The 18,250-nt window shown below is 38.3% G+C and overlaps 1 protein-coding gene across 5 annotated transcripts in view; it reads left to right on the forward strand.

Annotated features, from left to right (window-relative positions):
• DENND4C (DENN domain containing 4C) overlaps positions 1-18,250 on the forward strand; it is a 74,623-nt gene that overhangs the window by 13,793 nt on the left and 42,580 nt on the right. For all 5 annotated transcript variants that reach the window (XR_011137775.1, XM_068927411.1, XM_068927408.1 and 2 more), the window contains exon 2: positions 8,387-8,714. Coding sequence is in view for 4 of the 5 variants with exons in the window: in XM_068927411.1 (XP_068783512.1) it covers positions 8,404-8,714 (311 nt within the window). In the remaining variant the exon portion in view is untranslated. The remainder of the gene's footprint in view (positions 1-8,386; positions 8,715-18,250) is intronic.

Below are 18,250 nucleotides of genomic sequence, written 5' to 3' on the forward strand. Positions count from 1 at the left end.
CATCTAACACTTTCTTGAACATTCTAGCTTATCATTTTACATTCTGCAGTAGTTCTGAATCATCTGTGCTGCGTATGCAAGGTTTAATTTCTGCGCTTCCAAGTGCTCCAAACTGAAATGTGTTACGCTAGCTGGAGTTGCACACCTGTCTAAATAGAAATGGGCTTGCTTAAAAATGGTTACAATATGAACAAGCATACAGATGTGAACTATAATAGTGAAGGTATTTGTGATTAGACAAGCAGCGGGAGCACAAGCTTATTTGGGAACCCTGTGTGTATGCTCTAGTATATTCTGGTTATGCTTATTCTATATTATTGACTGTCTTTGTGTATGTTGCTTACATTTAAGTTTGTGTGGGTATGTTTGTGTGCTGGGATCATACCTATATTTTGCGTTTAAAAATACTGTCTAAAACAAGTTTTCCTTACCAAGTATGATTCATGAACGTGTATCTCTTTGCTTTTTGAAGTGTCAGATACTAGCTTTCACATTTTGAAATCAGTTCAAGAAAAACAATATCTTCAGCAATTAGAACAAAGCAATTTCTGATTTCTTGAATATAGTTAATAGTGAGAACTGCCTTCATTGTATGCTTCTGTAATTGTGGAATACAACTAGGAAATAGTTAAAAAAGAAAAATGAAAGAAAGCATTACAGTTGATACATTTCCAGCACCGTGAAGTTCTAAAAAATAGTATTTATAGTAGTGTACAAACTTTACATGCAATACTTGTTCCAGTCCTTTGGCCGTTGTGTTTAAATGTGATTGCTGTGAAGTGCTCTAGAAAATTCTTAGTGTTAAAATCCTCACTGGTATCTAAAACAGTATCCAAACAAAATTCAAGAATCAGGCCTCTCCTCTCCCAAGTGGTTGAGACTTAATATTTTGGTTTAACATCACCTGTGTTTCCAAAAGATTGACTTTTTAGTGTAATCAGTTTCTTCATACAGACTAGTGTAATCAGTTTCTTCATACAGACTTTGTCATGCCTTTGTCTTTACAGCTACTACAAAGTACTTCATGAAGACTTCAATATTTGAAATATGTACAGAAAGAAGGCGGTGGGGCAGGAGGATGAGCTGAAGGGATAGTGCAACCTTGCTTTTATTTTTTTACTGTAAATTACAGTGATTTAGTTTCTTCTAAGATGTCTTTAAAAAGATTTGTGAATGCCTTTGAATTTTTTTCACCCATTTTCAGTCGTAAAGAGTAACGGATAACATTTTATCTTTAGAAGTATGCGGTCTTGCTGATTGCACATTCAACTCCATAGTACTCATATGTTCAACTCATATGTGTGTTAAATATAACTTTTCGTGTGGATCATGGATGTTTCCAAAGTGACTCACTTAACACATGTCTTCGTTATTTGCTGTGATATAAAGTTAAGATTTAATACTGCGTAAAAGAAGATTCTTACCAACAGCAGGAAGACAAATTGATCTTCCACTTCCTGCCTTCCTTTCATCAATAACGTAACTTAATCTCAGCACAAGATACAAAAATAATATGTTAAAGAGCTAGGACCGGATCTCTCTCGTTGCTGTGGTAGAGAAGGGAGTGTTACTTCATTTTTAGAAAGGTAAACCAACCTTCCCTACTCTTTCCCCCTTCCGATTGGTTCATTGCAAATAACAGAGAAGTTATGTGTGTAAAGGCTTAGCCGTATGGCTTGTTAATTTCTGTACTGGGGAGCAGGGGTAGCATCTGTTACAGACTATTAACTTTTGCTTGGTTCAGTGCTCAAAAAACATAGTGATGCTTGTCTCTCTTTTTGGAAAATTTACTGGCTGCAATCCAAATGTTGCAGATGACCTCCTGACACACTGTATTGTGTCCATCCATCCAGTGCAGTCTTGCCATTTTGAATTAGTTTATGAGATTCAGTGTCTTCCCTGGTCATTAGGCCAGTTTATTTTAGGAGTAAATATTTTAAAAGAATGCATGTTAATTTGTCCTTTAATTTGTTTACTGCCAATAGCCAAGTGTAATTTGTTTCCAAAAGAAAACATTTGTTTGGAACTCGTGAATTTTGTTTAGCATTTACTTTGCTGAAATATCTTAACTCTGCAGTCTTGTTACAAAATAGATGTTCCAGCCACAGCATGCAGAAAGTGCTGAAGTTGTTATTTAGTCTAGAGTAAAACTTTTATTTTCCACGCAGTCTGATTCAAAAACTGTTCCGTTATATGTTCCATCTTTTTCAAGTGTTTCAGTCATTTGTGTATGCACACTTCCACACTTTAGTTGCCATTGGAGTTTGTGGCCTTTAAAAGCCTCTAAAAGAAAATGAAAGTAAGCTTTTTAGGTTAGTGGATTGCAAAATTATGGATTATTCATTAATCACTTGCGGAAATACCTTTAAAATGTCAGTTCTGTGACCATCTGTTCTTCAGTATATTCAGTTCATTAGATAATTTGGACCTTGACTGTACTGAAAACGGGCTGAAAAAGTCTTTGTAATTTAAATGTTATTTGTGACTTAGGGTCAATACTTTGATTTAGGGTCAAGAATATTTTAGTTCCAATTCTTAGGTGGGTTGCAAAGGAGAAGGATATAAGAGGCTTTATCTTCAAAAGAAACCTTGAAGCCTTCTCTTTCTCCAAGGAGGTAGAGTACAAGATATAATACAACTATGTCATAGTATGTAGCAGTAAAGTTTTTCAATTGCAAGGAGGTTATTTTTTGTCTATAAAACTGACTATTGTCTCCTGTTCCTTAGGTATCAAATGTGGATATTTTCACTTTGACGTGAGTGCATACACATCGGTTTCCAAGAATAGGTTCTACTTAATAATGTCATGCATTTGTATGTAAATTATCAGATTTGTCTTTTATGGCAAACCTTCTTTCTCACTTGTTGCTACTGTTTGCAGTCTTAGGCAGATATGCTTCATTTCCTTTCCTTTAAGTCTGCTTGCCAAAGGTGTGTTTACATGTTCCACTTATTTCTAGATTTATGCTGGCTTTCTGATCCAGTTTTGGAGGATAATTTACCACTGAAGTATTTTTAGGTTTAGAGTGGACCTGTATCTAGAATTCCAGACTTCAGTTGTTTTGTCACCTGTTCAGCGAGAGAGCTCATGTTTATGCCATGACTTACTAGGAATGAAAGGTTTGTGGTAAATAAAAAGCTCTTTAAAAGTGGCTTCTTGTCTCTGCTAAGATTAAAGGTCCTGGTGGGGGAGGGTTTTTTTTTTTTTTTTCCCCTCCACTGATGCTTTTGAATAGGTCTAAGCTATGCATTAGAGATTGCTTCAGAAATGCCAGAGTTGTTTTTGATTCAGCATGATAGGCCCACACGTATAGGGACATTGCTGTGTAGTAGTAGTAGTTTGGTCCTGAAAATAAGATAGTTGAAGCACTGCATTTCTGTTCACAATTTAAAAAGCAGGACTTAGCTGAAGTACAGTGTTAGGCTTGTATGGTTATGTTGTTTGTGGTTCCCAAATTACTGCTGCATCAGCTCTGTACTCTGTTATTTGGTGTGAACTTGGGTTAGGTTGTGCTGATGTTCAAAATACATTTTAAATGCTTTCTGGAATACCTGGAAGACTTTTGAGGTAACGTTACTTCCTGCTAGATTTCCTGGTCCCGTTTCCAAGAAACTTTAATAGTGATCTCAGAAATGAATGAGATGCCTGAACGCTTGACTTAGGTTAATAGCACCTAGAAGCAATTCAGACAGAATATGCAGAACAGATTTTCCTTTCAAATGAATACTATATTAAATTAACTTAAAACACTGAAATGAAAGGCTTATTTCCTGCTCTCTGACTTTGTAAATGGATAAAACTTACTGCACATGAGCTTCATGCAGGTACTCTCATAGCAGCTTCCTAATATTAAATACTATCCTTAGGAAAAAAAAAAAAAAAAGAAAAGAAAATTTCCAGGAAATCCAATGTATTTGTATACTAATTCTGCAGGTATTTCTTTTTTAGTGCAACTATTTTTTTTACTTAAGATTAGCAGACATGTACTTTCCTGTCATTCCAAGCTTGAGAATTTAAGTACTGCTCAGAATCGTCTTATGAAGAATTCTAAAGCAAATATTATTTAACTGCAAATAGCAGGTGCAATAGTAAAGCAAATGATACTGTTGATGAATTGAATTCAGAAGAGTTCTGGTAAAATGAATATGGTATAAATATTTGCTATTACTCAGCGTTACAGGTAACTGAAGCAGACTATCCCAAAAGAATGGTTATTAACCTTGTCTGTGTTTTGCAGGTAGCACAGAATAAAACTTTTATACCTAAGGAATAGGAGCCTTCAGCTGATGATCACTGTAAACAAAAGCCGAGAACTTTAAATCAGACTGATGTTCCTTTGGAAATTGAAGAGCTTGTAACTATATGATATAGGCAACATAGCTATGAATTACAATATAAATACTATAGTCATCTTTGTTTCATTGTGGCTGCTTTTAGCTTGCGCTCAGAATTTGTTTTCATATCTTTGTAAGAACAACATTTTAGTGGTGGCTCTAGCTAATTGTAAATACAGGTAGTTGCAATCTAGCTGTAATGGAAGAAAAATCTTACTGATATTTCAGAGAACAGTCACTTAACTCTGAAGCAATTTCTAATAATGTAGTACATTTTTTCATAACTATTTTAGTGATCTTAATAATGGAAAAGTTCTCCCAAAGGCAATTTCACTATAAAAATCTCTCCCTAAGAAAGAGCTCTGACCTATAGTAAGCAAATAGTTGAGTCCCTGTCTTTTTAATGGAACGTCATGGAAGCATTGTGAAAGTTATGTTGCAGTTATGAGGAAGACTTGTCTTTTTAGGGAAGTCAAACTTAAATGGACTATTGGACAGGAGGAACGGAACACTTTTCTATGTTTTCTGGGTTTTAGCAGTGCACAGAAATGATTTCTTTGGCTAACTGTATCTTGCTAAATTTATATTCCATGTTTCTTGCTAAATTTATATTCCGTTCTTGACTTAAAGGCATTTAATAAATGACTGACTAAACTCTGCTGAAGATCCTTTTCTATTTGTTTCGGTGGCTAAATTGTAAGTTATAGCTTACTAGGTGTGTGTATCTGTAATGGTATTATATTAAAGAAGATAACTATGGTTTAAATTAAGAGCTGTTACTTTAAGGTCTCTTTTGAGAGGTCCTGTTGCTTTAAATCTTTGCTAGAATAGGAAAATAAGTTCTTGAAGAGCTGAGTAGTGCTTACTTGAAATTTTACTTCTCTTATCCTTGTGGAAAAGGAGAGGAACTGTTTTGAGGGACTCAGAACATTCTGAAAAAGTCTCTTAATGTTGTGCTGACATATGAGGCTTGTGCGCCAAGTTTCTCAGCTGCATTGTCTTGTGACTCTTGACTTCTGCCTGCCACATACTACACAGAGTTTCCATAGCTAAAAGAAAAATATTAAAATCATAGCTAAAAGGCTGTGCTCTTTAATAACCAATTGCTACAGGTTTATTGGCCCTCAATGGTTAAGACTTGGGAATGGATTCTACTCGTTTGCATACTATCTTTCTAAATTTTAGTATTTAATTTTTCAAGTCCTTTTTTAAAAAAACTTGTTTGTTTTGTTTTTGTCCTCCTACTTTGTGTACTCGGGAAAGCTAAATTTTCACTTTTAGAAACTTTCTAGGGGGGTAACAGTGCCGCATGATACCAGGAACTACACGTGTGATTAAAGCTACCGGCTACTGTGAGACGTTTGACATTGTTTACTGTTGTTATCGTTACTGTTTTATTTCCTGTTCTGTGCACTAAAAGTAAATGTGGGTGAGGGATTTTAATGTTGGCATTGAGAGAATATGATACTGAGCTGCCTGAACTCATCGCAGATAGAAGTCTGGATCATTTTGACATATATTTTGGCTTTAAAAGCCCTTTAGATAATGCCAGCCAGTTTGCTATTTTTAGCAGCATGTTCTGTAATTTGGTATCATGTATGTTAAGTGTAACCAACCCTGTGTAGAATATGGCATATTATGGCTCAAGATGTGTGTTTCTTTTGGGCTTGGGGGGAGGGTGGGGAGGAGGAAGGATTTTTTTATTATTATTATTTGTTTTATTTTTATTCTATGGAAAAGACTGAAACGCCTTAGGCTTTACTTGCAGTTTTATGATTAATCCAGTGCAAGCCAGTGCTGCTGCTGAAAGGGGCATACTGCTACCGCTTTTGTGCTGACACAGTGAATCATTGGAGAACTGCTCTGGGTAAACAGTACACAGTCCTTGCCGGCTAGCACTTAGGCAGAGCGGTTCCTTGATCCAGTTCATTATTTAGCTGCACAAACTCTAGTCCGGGACAAAAAGAAGGTGGGAATGAACAGTGGCAGAATGAGGAGGGACCATCTCTTTTAATGAAAACACTGGATTATCTGAGATTAAACCAAAGCCATAACCCCCTGCAGACTTAGTTATCTATAAAGGGCTTATTACTAGTGCCTTGCTGTTCACGACAGTATTTAAACAGGATCAGCTGCTGCAAGTTCTGTAGTCAAAACTCATTTAGAAGCCTCACAAGGAATTACAGCTTTCAGGTCACTTTTTGTATTCTTCCAGAAACCTAGGTACCAAACACCTAACTAAAGTGCAGAAGCTCTTTGTATACAGTTTCTATGGATACAAGATCTGTATATTTTATGACAAAAACTAACGTGTAAGTTGCTATCCCAATACTTTTGCAGGGAAGCCAGACACTTCTGTGTCTCTTCCCAGGATCTGTTTTCGTATTGCCCTATTAAGCTGTTAGCCAAAGCATTCGGAGAATGCTGAAGTGATATTGTGAAAATCACTGTGGAAAAATAATGCAGAAGAGAAGACTCTTGAATGGCCTAGGCTCTTTCCTTTCAAGATTAAAAGGATTCGAAAAGTTGTCAGTTCTGCGTTAGAAACACGAAAGTTGAGGTATTTGTAGTAAAGGGTTCTACAGATTTGTGTGAATATAAGCATTTTGTGTTTTACTTCCCTTCCCTGCCTTCCCCTCCCACTGCAAGAATCTGCAGCATGGTGGCAGGTGCTGTAGGTGCGTAATCTTAAATCAATCTTTCTCATAAGCCTGCTGGATGTGAATAACTGATGATGATTTTTTTTCAGCTGACTACACAGAACACTTCTGTTAAGTCTTGCAAAATGCAAAGAGGGAAAATACCTTTTCAGGATGACTTCAGTAACAGCAGGATAAGAGATGGAAGAGGAAACCACATTGCAGTACTCTCTTCCCCAAACCACCTTTCTGTTAGCAAAGACTAGTGTTTCTGTGATTATCGTATTAGGGTAGAATAAATAAGCAAAACGTTTTTCAATTTTAATCCACATAATGTTGAGAAATACTCATGGACCGTAATTTCTTCGTAGCCAGGACCTCTACAGCCATGGCAGGCTTGTGTTCAGAGGCAGAGGCAAGACTTGTATTCTTGCTTAGACTTGTCGACGGAGCCCAAAATTTATTTTTATGGAAACTCGGTATCCAAAATAGGTGGTCCCTAGCTCCGTGAAAGCGTAGAAAAGTATTCAGTGTGATTGTTTGACAATTACTGTTTAATTTTTTCTCTTTCAACATTGGAAAAGAGAGAATTCAACAAATTCCTAATACTTGAGATTGCACCTGCGATACCTGAGCACAGTATGGCAGCTGATTTTGCTCCTAATATAAAATTGCATTTCACTATTTTTAAAGTAAGATTGGTGAACAGACTGTTGGGAGAACAACTTTCAGCGGATCTGGAACGTGCAACTGGGCAGTGATGTGTACTGCCTGACCAGCTGACGAAATGTGGTTTTAGATGTGTGGTTTTTGTAAATAAGTTCAAGATGTTACAGTTGCCAATTAGATGTCTCCAGATTGTACTATTAAGTCTAAATTCTGAAACAAAATGAGTGAAATGTGCCAAAGATACACTAGTAAGCATATACTTGGAATTTTTCTCTTTTCTATAAATAATAGTGTGATGCTGTAGTCAGATAACTCAGGGTGATGGCAGTAAAACATAGAGTGATGGCAGTAAAACATAGATGTTTTTTGTGAGAGGTACCTGCATTAATTTGTTGCCTGTGAAATGTCTGAGTGGTTTAATATCTTACACCAAGCAGTCCGCTGTATACCTGCTCTGGCAGAAGCTGCTTCTTCTTTATCTCACTTAAAGCTATGTTGAGAACATTCTTGTTCTAAACCGCATCTGTTACGGCACTAGAACTGGAATCAAATTCCTATAATGCAATCTTGAGCAGCAGAAATGAAAGGCTTTGTTGTGGAATTGCCATGAAATCTCTACTAGTCTACATGGGAATTTTCTTTTTTGCTAAAACTTATTTAAGGGCTTTGATTTGTAATGGTTATTGTGGGAAGGAGTTTAATGTGAAAACAGAGTATGATTTTTCTCTCTTTGTTTTCCCCAGAAATCACTGACATAACCATGATAGAAGACAAAGGGCCGCGAGTGGCTGACTATTTTGTAGTAGCAGGACTCACTGATACAGATACCGCTACTCTCCTGGACCAGGAAATAAGCCGCCATGAAACAAAGTCAACTGGTCCAAAGGCTCCAATTACAGACATTGCTGTGATAATTAAATCAGCTGGTGAAACTGTTCCAGAGGGATACACCTGTGTAGAAGCCACCCCTACAGCCCTTCAAGCAAATTTAAACTATGGGAGTCTTAAGAGTCCAGAGCTTTTTCTTTGCTACAAGAGAGGCCGAGACAAACCACCACTTACTGATATCGGGTGAGATTTCTATAACTGTTCAGTTCCTCCTTCAATAATATGTTATTACTCTTCATAAATGATAATGAAAACATATCAGAATGCTTTTAAAAATGTATTTTCTTTGGATCTATGTTGTTTATTGTGTGTGTAATATTCTCTTTCTGAAATAACTTGGGGAAAAAATGCCAGTCTTTTATTGAGCCCATCTCTTTAAAACGAATGATAATGTTTACAAATGGTATGAGATATATATAATGGAGCAAATCAAACATAAGAAATGAAGCACAGTTTTATGAAAAGAAAGAAGGAGTAGCGCAAAATTAACGTATACAAATGGTGTAGTGGAAACCCCAAAATACAAAGTTTGATCTGAAACAGAAGATAAGAACTGTTACTTCATGAAATTCATTTTAATGCTTAATGTGAAAGATACTGCTTAATAATGGCTGGACATTGAATCAAAGTGCTTAAAATTTATCCCCCTACCTAGAATCTTGTAGTCTGCCTTACTGTCAGATCAGAGTATTTGTGAGGTTGCTTACAAAGTTCTAGCATGATTGGCTACAAACAATTGGGTTGTGTAGGCTTTGGCAACTCTGATGGTACTTTTATTTCATAAACCACAAATTTTGATGTCTGAACCTTAAGTTTCTACAGAGTTCTTAATACATTATTTACATATTTGAATATATCTCACTTCTTTACAGCACTGATATCTATGGCACTTGTAAATGTTTTTGAAATTAGTTAACATTTAATCTCTTGATTACATGCAAAAATTTTCTCTTAGGGGCTATATTCTCCTAACTAGTAAATCCAAACTATTTCATTGTACTCCAGAAATATTTCTACATGCTTTTTGCTCAAGCCTAAGACAGACCCTGTTTAAGTCAGTAAGCTATTTTGTTTGTGTAGATACAGAACTGATTTTTAGAGTGAAAAAACCTTTTAAAGTATCTGAGATCAATAATAACCAGAAGAGTGGTGTTTCAGAAATAATACATACTTTGGAAAGTACATGAGGCTGCTGCTTTTTAACTTGTAAAAGTTGAAGGGATGAATTTTGAGATTCAAGGTTACAATACAAGGTTACAATACAATACAAGGTTACATTTTTCACTCTGAAATTTGCTAATTCTCAGCTCTGAAATCCAGACTAGCACCAGAGCTTATCTGAAAGTCAGTCGTCTTTCCCTTATTTTCTTGACGTCAGCAATCTGCCTATTATCTGGCACATGTGCTCAGCTGGAAGCTGGTGCCCCTATATAGGGTGTCACATGAGCAAAATAAATTTTGGGAACCTCTGTGGCTCCGTAAATAATGTTTTGGAGGCATGCAATTTAATAAATTCAGGTTCTTCTTAAAGTCAGATGAGTATGTTTGAGGCTTGGTTGTCAATATAGTTACTGTATTGAAAAATGGGGGAATTTGGGCTGGTAAACTGTAGAGAAGATAAATTTCAGAATGGAACTATCTGAGCTGTGTAACTGGGAATTATGAGTACTTGAAGTTCAGTGCTTAATAAATGCAGCTGGGCACCCTGGACAGAGAAGCTCTGAACTAATTCTATGACTTTTAAGATACTGAGATTAATATAAGTATTCGAAAACCAGTATTGAGAAATCCCCCAAGATCTTGAGGTGGTGAATGTTGTACTCTGTACTAGTGGCTTGATGAGGTAATGCTCAATTTCTAATAACCTGTGCAGCGCTGTTGTGTGTACAGTACTGCTACTGCTCTCATTTGGGAAAGGACATGGCAGAATACCTTGGGGGAGAATCGGAAAAAGACAGTGGAGCGTAGGTGAGGGGAACTGCCGCCGTGGTGATAATTTAAGAAGTGTGCGTGATTTTCCTTATTTAGTAGTAAGCAGTAAAGCAGAACGACATAAGTATCTGTGTGTCTATGTCTAGGTATACTAAGACTAGGTAATTTCATTTTTAAGTGTGTCAAGCATAATGCTAGAATGGTAATTGCCTATATCCTCTGCATTTGACCTCCACTTTATCAATGCTAACTTAAAAGTAGAGTCTAGCTGGGGAAAATCTAGTAGTGAAATTTTAGTAAAGAAATTAGTAATACAAGACCTGTGCATTAAGGGTAAGTTCAACTTGTATAATAAACCTCATATAGTTTGTAGCTTGATTGTCTGAACTGTTTTCTAACAGTCTCCAGTGAAACTGTTTTTGATATAGTTTTCTTCTGTGTGTGTGACGGACACTGCAAGATAAGAAAATTGTTACAATGGGATCTGAACTTGTGGAATTGCAGTATACAGTTCTTTTTGAATGATGTGACAAACTGCAGTAAGTTTCAGCAGGAAGAAAAATTCTAAAGCGGGATTATTCCTAAAAGTATATGCTGATGTCTGCTGGTTTATGGAACGGACTCTACCAGCGCATATTCATTTTCGTGTCCCTCACAATTTTAGGAATTTCAGTGCTTGGATTATTTTCATAGGGAACATTAGATCCTGCTGTGGAGCAAGACAGAGAAATAGTTGACTGAGTAAAAGCTTTCATGATGGATGCACTTTTTAAAAACATTGGTGGTAAGTGGTATATTTGGCAAGTAGCATTCCTTTTACATTTGTTTTACGCAGAAAAATTTAGTTCGGTTATCACACTTAACAAATCATGGCAGGCTTTTCTCTCTGAGCAATGATGCATATGAACATTTTCTCTCTGCCCTTCCTGCTGTTTTGAAACTACGTGCAAAAGATGGTAGGAACAAATTTTTGTGAACCTCAGTATGCTCAAATGAAAGGAGTTGAGGCAAGAGATGTAGTATATGTCAAGTGTCTAGCCTGAAAGCAAATTTATGCTAGTCTCTTTTTTTTTTTTAACTAAAGAACCATATGTGAAAGTTTGTTTTATCCTTACTGTAAAAAATCCATTGCTTAGTCAGCTGACATGCTGGGTGGACATAGTAAATAGAGGAAAAGTATATAGTTTGAAATGGTCTAGTCTATGATCTTGTGTCCAGCTTGTTAAGATGTATCTACAACTGAGTTACCTTGGAGTCTGAGCACTCAAATTATTACTGATAAATTTGTACGTGTATATATACCTTTCAGGGATATTTTCAAGTAAATAGATTAAACAAATACTTATTGAAGAAGTGGGTTTTTGGAGGGAGTGAACATGGGGTTGTGCTCCTCCTCTGCTGGTTATTTCCTCCTGTTAATTTCCTTGTATTCATTATTTCTGTGTCCTCCATCCTTTCCCCTCCCCATCTTTCTGTTCTACATGTTCTTAAGTTCGAGAGTCTGTAAACTGCTAGAGTGACTTCCTGCTGCAGGTCCTCACTTGCATGCAGTTGAGCCACGTGCCAGGCTTCTGGATATTGCCTTTACTGTGGTACGCAATTTGCAAATTTCCAAAGGCTGTATCGCCTTTGTTTGTACTTGTAATGGGAGTGGGCGCTTGCTCTTTCTGGTTGGAAAAATAAAGGTTTGATCCTCGGATGAGAGCTCTCTAAGCTCCTTTACATGTGTAGCTGTGAAATGCAGTAATCTTAAGTTTACAGGTATGTAAATAATTTATTTACCAGTCATTGTACTGCATCCTTTCCAAAGATTTTTCCTAACGTTCCAGAAATAGAGGTGAACTGAGATTAGGGATTTGTTTTGGTTTAGATACATTGTGACTCTGAAATGAGATTTTACCTCTCATTGACACACATATATGATTTTTTTCCTTCAGTTATGAATATAGGAGAGTAATTTTTAACACTTCCTATAGTAAGGGCCAAGCTAGAGGAGTTAGGTTGCACATGCAGGAAAGAATACTGGACTCCATGCCTGAAGCAGAGGTTCTTTTATTACTGAGTAACGCAAATGTTACTTAACTTTCCTTAATAAACAAAAATAAGGAAATAATGACTTCCTTAAGTAGGATAGAAATTTTGGTTAGTGATTCTGTGTCGAGGGTCCATCTGATTCAGCATACTTATTTTCTGAAAGTATCTGCAGGAATACTGAGCTCAAACTCAAGTTTTGAGGAGCAGAGAGAAACTGGAAGATATTCTCTGTAGCTAGAATCTTCCGTGGTGCACTAAAGCTCACTTATGTGGTAATGGCAGTAGTATTTGAAAGAGCTGAGGATAATAATGAGAAAACTAGTCAAGTGTATGTTAAGGTAAATAATAATAGCGGTAGCAATGCACATAACATACCTAAATCCTTTCCCTCTGCTTGAGCCCCTCCCCTACAGCCTACAGTGTTGTGTATTTATTTTAGTTCCTTCATTATCTAATACTTCCATACTGCCTTTCCTCTCTTAAATGAGATGGGAAGAGTTGTAAAGAGTTACTTTGTATAAGGATTGTAAAAGGCAGAAATCTAGCTGGAAAAAAGGGAGGAGTCAAGCTGGAGGGCAGGCCCGTGCTATGCAGTGTTGCAACAGTTTGCCTATTTTGAAATGGTTTCCAGAAGCTGAGTCAAAAATGTTAACATAAAGAAGACTCTACATCTGCAAGAAGGCAGCATTTGTCTTCTAAATACTGTTATCTGATTTATTGAGGCATGCCTTTAAATCCAGTAAAACTGGTCATGGTGGAATTTACACATACAATGTGAAACACCCTTGTGAAGAAGTATTAAAGTTCTTAGCCTTGCTTTGAAAGAGAAGGCTTAACATATGGCAGAAACTGTAGGTTACATTTTTCTTGAAATGAAACTCTGTTGAAGTTGCTAACATATGTAGTGAATGAGGTGTACTTAGGATCAAGGCCAAGATATAAACTTAGCAGCAGGAAACAAGTCTTATCCTAATCATTACTAATGAATCTGAAAGCAGACATTGAGAAGTTGAAACAAGGAGGAGCAAACTCCTTCTCTCAGGATGGACTTTGTATATGCAGGGTATATACAAAGGATCACCTGATCAGGAGGAAGTTGTTGATGAGGCCTTCTACAGACAGCTGGGAGTAGCCTCATGATCACAGGCCCTGGTTCTCATGGGAGACTTCAACCACCCTGACATCTGCTGGGAAGACAGCACAGCTAGGCACAAACAGTCAAAGAGGTTCCTGCAGAGGATTGAGGATAATTTCTTGACCCAGGTGGTGGAGACGCCAACGAGAGGTGCAATGCTAGACCTTGTACTAACGAACAAAGAAGGTCTAGTTGGAGATGTGAAGGTTGGGGGCAGCCTTGGCTGCAGTGACCATGAGATGGTGGAGTTCAGGATCCTGCGAGGAGGGAGCAGGGCAATGAGTAGGATCGCAACGCTGGACTTGAGGAGAGCTAACTTTGGCCTCTTCAGGGCCCTACTTAGGGGAATCTCCTGGGGTAGGGCCCTAGAAGGAAGAGAGGTCCAAGAAAGCTGGTTAATATTCAAGCATCACTTCCTCCAGGCTCAGGATCAGTGCATCCCTCTGAGGAAGAAGTCGAGCAAAGTGGGCAGGAGACCTGCATGGCTGAGCAAGGAACTCCTGGCCAAACTCCAACAGAAGAAGGAAGTGTACAGAATGTGGACAAGGGGACAGGCCACTTGGTAGGAATACAGGGACGTTGTCAGAGTATGCAGGGATGCGATAAGGAAGGCTAAGACCCGTCTGAAATTAAATCTGGCAAGAGATGTCAAGGACAACAAGAAGGGCTTCTTCAAATACATCAATAGCAAAAGGAAGACTAGGGAAAATGTGGGCCCGCTGCTGAATGGGGCGGGTGCCCTGATGACAAAGGATACAGAGAAGGCAGAGTTATTGAATGCCTTCTTTGCTTCCGTCTTCACTGCTAAGGCCAGTCCTGAGGAATTCCAGACCTTGGAGGCAAGAGAGGAAGGCTGGAGAAAGGAAGACTCTCCCTTGGTTGAGGAGGATCGGGTTAGAGATCTTTTGTCCAAACTTGACATCCACAAATCCATGGGCCCCGATGGGATGCACCCACGAGTGCTGAGGGAGCTGGCGGATGTTATCGCTAGGCCACTCTCCATCCTCTTGGAAAGGTCCTGGAGATCAGGAGAGGTGCCTGAGGACTGGAAGAAAGCCAATGTCACGCCAGTCTTCAAAAAGGGCAAGCAGGAGGAGCCAGGAAACTATAGGCCTGTCAGCCTCACCTCCATCTCTGGAAAGGTGATGGAACAGCTCCTCCTGGAGGTCATCACTAAGCATCTGGAGGACAAGAAGGTGATGAGGAGTAGTCAGCATGGATTCACCAAAGGGAAAGCATGCTTGACCAACCTGATAGCCTTCTATGACAGAATGACTGGCTGGGTAGATGAGGGCAGAGCAGTGGATGTTGTCTACCTGGACTTGAGCAAGGCTTTTGACACTGTCTCCCATCACATCCTCCTAGGTAAGCTTAGGAAGTGTGGGCTAGATGAGTGGACAGTGAGGTGGCTTGAGAACTGGCTGGATGGCCGAGCTCCGAGGGTTGTGGTGAATGGCGCAGAGTCAAGTTGGAGGCCTGTGGCTAGTGGTGTCCCCCAGGGGTCAGTGCTGGGTCCAGTCTTGTTCAATATATTCATCAATGACCTGGAGGAAGGGACAGAGTGCACCCTCAGCAAGTTTGCTGATGATACTAAACTGGGGGGAGTGGCTGACACACCAGAAGACTGTGCTGCCATTCAGAGGGACCTGGACAGGCTGGAGAGGTGGGCGGAGAGGAACCTCCTGAAGTTCAACAAAGGCAAGTGCAAGGTCCTGCACCTAGGCAGGAATAACCCCATGCCCCAGTCCAGGCTGGGGGTTGACCTGCTGGAAAGCAGCTCTGCCGAGAAGGACCTGGGAGTGCTGGTGGACAACAAGTTAAACATGAGCCAGCAGTGTGGCCTTGTGGCCAAGAAGGCCAGTGGTCTCCTGGGGTGCATTAGGCAGAGTGTTGCCAGCAGGTGGAGGGAGGTGATCCTGCCCCTCTGCTCAGCCCTGGTGAGGCCTCACCTGGAGTACTGCGTCCAGTTCTGGGCTCCCCAGTACAAGAGAGACATGGCACTCCTGGAGAGAGTCCAGCGGAAGGCTACCAAGATGATGAGGGGACTGGAGCATCTCTGCTCTGAAGAAAGGCTGCAAGAGCTGGGCCTGTTCAGCCTGGAGAAGAGAAGATTGAGAGGGGATCTCATCAACGTGTACAAGTATCTGAAGGGGGAGTGTCAAGAGGATGAGGCCAGCCTCTTCTCCGTGGTGCCCAGCAACAGGACAAGAGGCAATGGGCAGAAACTGAACCACAGGAAGTTCCATCTGAACCTGAGAAAAAACTTCTTCACTGTGAGGGTGACAGAGCATTGGAACAGGTTGCCCAGAGGGGTGGTGGAGTCTCCTTCGCTGGAGATATTCAAAAGCCGTCTGGATGTGATCCTGGGCAATATGCTCTAGGTGACCCTGCTTGAGCAGGGAGGTTGGACTAGATGATCTCCAGAGGTCCCTTCCAACCTAAACGATTCTGTGATTCTGTATCAAGTGAAGTATTTCACATATCACTTTTTAATGTTTTGACCTGCATTACTAAAATCATTGTTTATTTTGAATGATCTGTGGGTGTTGGATTTTCTTGTTTGTTTGTTTTCTTAGTATCACCATTATGCATGAAGTCAGGAAATGGTTTGTTTTAAATAATGCTTTTGCTGTTATATGGGGTGGCAAGTTTGGGAGTTTTTTTGCTTTTGAGAGGACCCTGTTGTTGCAATCTTGAAGCTGGTCAGCTCCACACCTCTTAGAAGTATTTGCTCAACCAAATTTCTTGAATCTTCAGTTATCTTTCTGGGAATACTTAATTCCAGCAGTTCAATTTTATAGGTTTATAACTGATAAATAGCTAATTATAAATATTATTACAAACTATACAAATGCAGTTTTCCCTTTCAAAAGCTGTCAGCTGAAAAATATTTGTGGAATAAATTTAAATTTGTACTTTAAAACAAGTTCTTAATTAAAATACATAACACTGAAATAAAACTGAATTTAAAATAGAGCTTCCACTGAAGATTGGTCTGCTTAATATAAAGCAATGATGTGAAGAGTTTATGTAAAATCTTTATGCTGGTCTGTGATTGAAGGTGGCCTGACAGTTGCTGCTGTTAGTTTTTTTTTTTTTTTTTTGTTAATGAAATAAATAGCAAAATAAGGAGAGCAGAATATAAATTTTTTCCATAAGGATATTTGGCTTAGGGTATGCTTTCTGTAGCAGTACTTGTATTATGCTGTTTTGAACCTGGTATTACCCTCTAATTTAAATGTAGCATGAGTGTGATGATCAGACTTTATAAACTGAAACAATTATTGCAAATTAGAATGTTTCTTTCAAGAGTTAGCTGAATTGATTTATATGGCAGCTTGATAACTACTTCAGCATAATTCCAACTCATGAAATTGCTTTGCTTAATTGAAGTATTCCAGAATTGTAGTTGACCCGTGTTCCAAGTGATTCATGTTTGTTTTGTGGAAGCAGTAATCTGTATATTCTAGTTTGAAGATGGATGGTAGTCTTTTAGGAATTTTGAAAGCTTCATGGTATATTGTTTTGAAAGTTCTGAAAATCATTGGGTCTGGAAAAAGACTGTTTTAGCTTCTATACTTGAAATTTTCAAATACACGCTTACTAGTAGTCTGTAACATTTAGCCCAGGGTGGTTTGGAACAGTTATACATATGATATCTACTTATTTTTTATTTTAAAGCAAAGTTATGAACTATAGGTTAGAACCTGCAGACCAGAATCCTTGAAAACATAAATAAATAAATAAAATAATATATTACCTTTATCCTAAATTTTATCTTGCATTGTAAAGCTGTAAACTCATCGGAAAGTGGTGAGTGCTCTGTACATTCTCTGGACAACTAAGTAAATGGAATTGTTGCTTATTTGGGTGTGAAAAAAAGGTAAAGGCTGTCCTATTATAACATTTGAATTTTAAAATTATGCACTAGTGTACAGTTTAACTTCCATACTTGTTGGCATGGTCCCATCCTAATGACTATTTATGTGGGATAAACGGGTGTAAAGGTATACCTCATTTAAGAGCTGTGAAGGGTCTTTCTTCTTTTTTTGATAAGATCACAATGACTAAGCAGCAATTTAGCCATCTAAATTTGTTCTTCTAAAAATCCAGATACAAACGTTGTGAATATATTTGCCGTACAGGGCTGTAAGGTACCTTCTGCTTTCGAATAGCATAGTCAACATAGTTATTATTTCTGTCCTTTTTGTGCGATGGATCACTATTTTTGTTTTTTTGTTTTTCTTTTTTATCTTAAGAAGTGTTATCTGAACGATGAATATAAATCTTCACTGATTAATTTCTTCAAAAATTGATCCAGGGAGCAGACTTCTCCCCAACATTTCATTAAAAAAAAAAAAAAAAAAAAAGAGCTTGAAATGATTTTAGTAACGTTTTGGTGTTGGAAACAATTTATAGGATACGTCCAGGTATAAATTTAAAAGAAGCTTTAAATTGTGTGCCCACATTAAAGTGCAGCATTTCTGCTAATCCAGTAGCTATATACCTCTTTAAGTTGCTTGATTTTCTTTTTTCATAATTATGATTCTTTTTTCCCCTGGAGATTCTTTAGCATGCATAAATATCTTGATTTCTTTGCTTCATGGACGTGAGCAAG

This window comes from Struthio camelus, chromosome Z (genome assembly GCF_040807025.1).
Source record: "Struthio camelus isolate bStrCam1 chromosome Z, bStrCam1.hap1, whole genome shotgun sequence".
Classification (NCBI taxonomy): domain Eukaryota; kingdom Metazoa; phylum Chordata; class Aves; order Struthioniformes; family Struthionidae; genus Struthio; species Struthio camelus.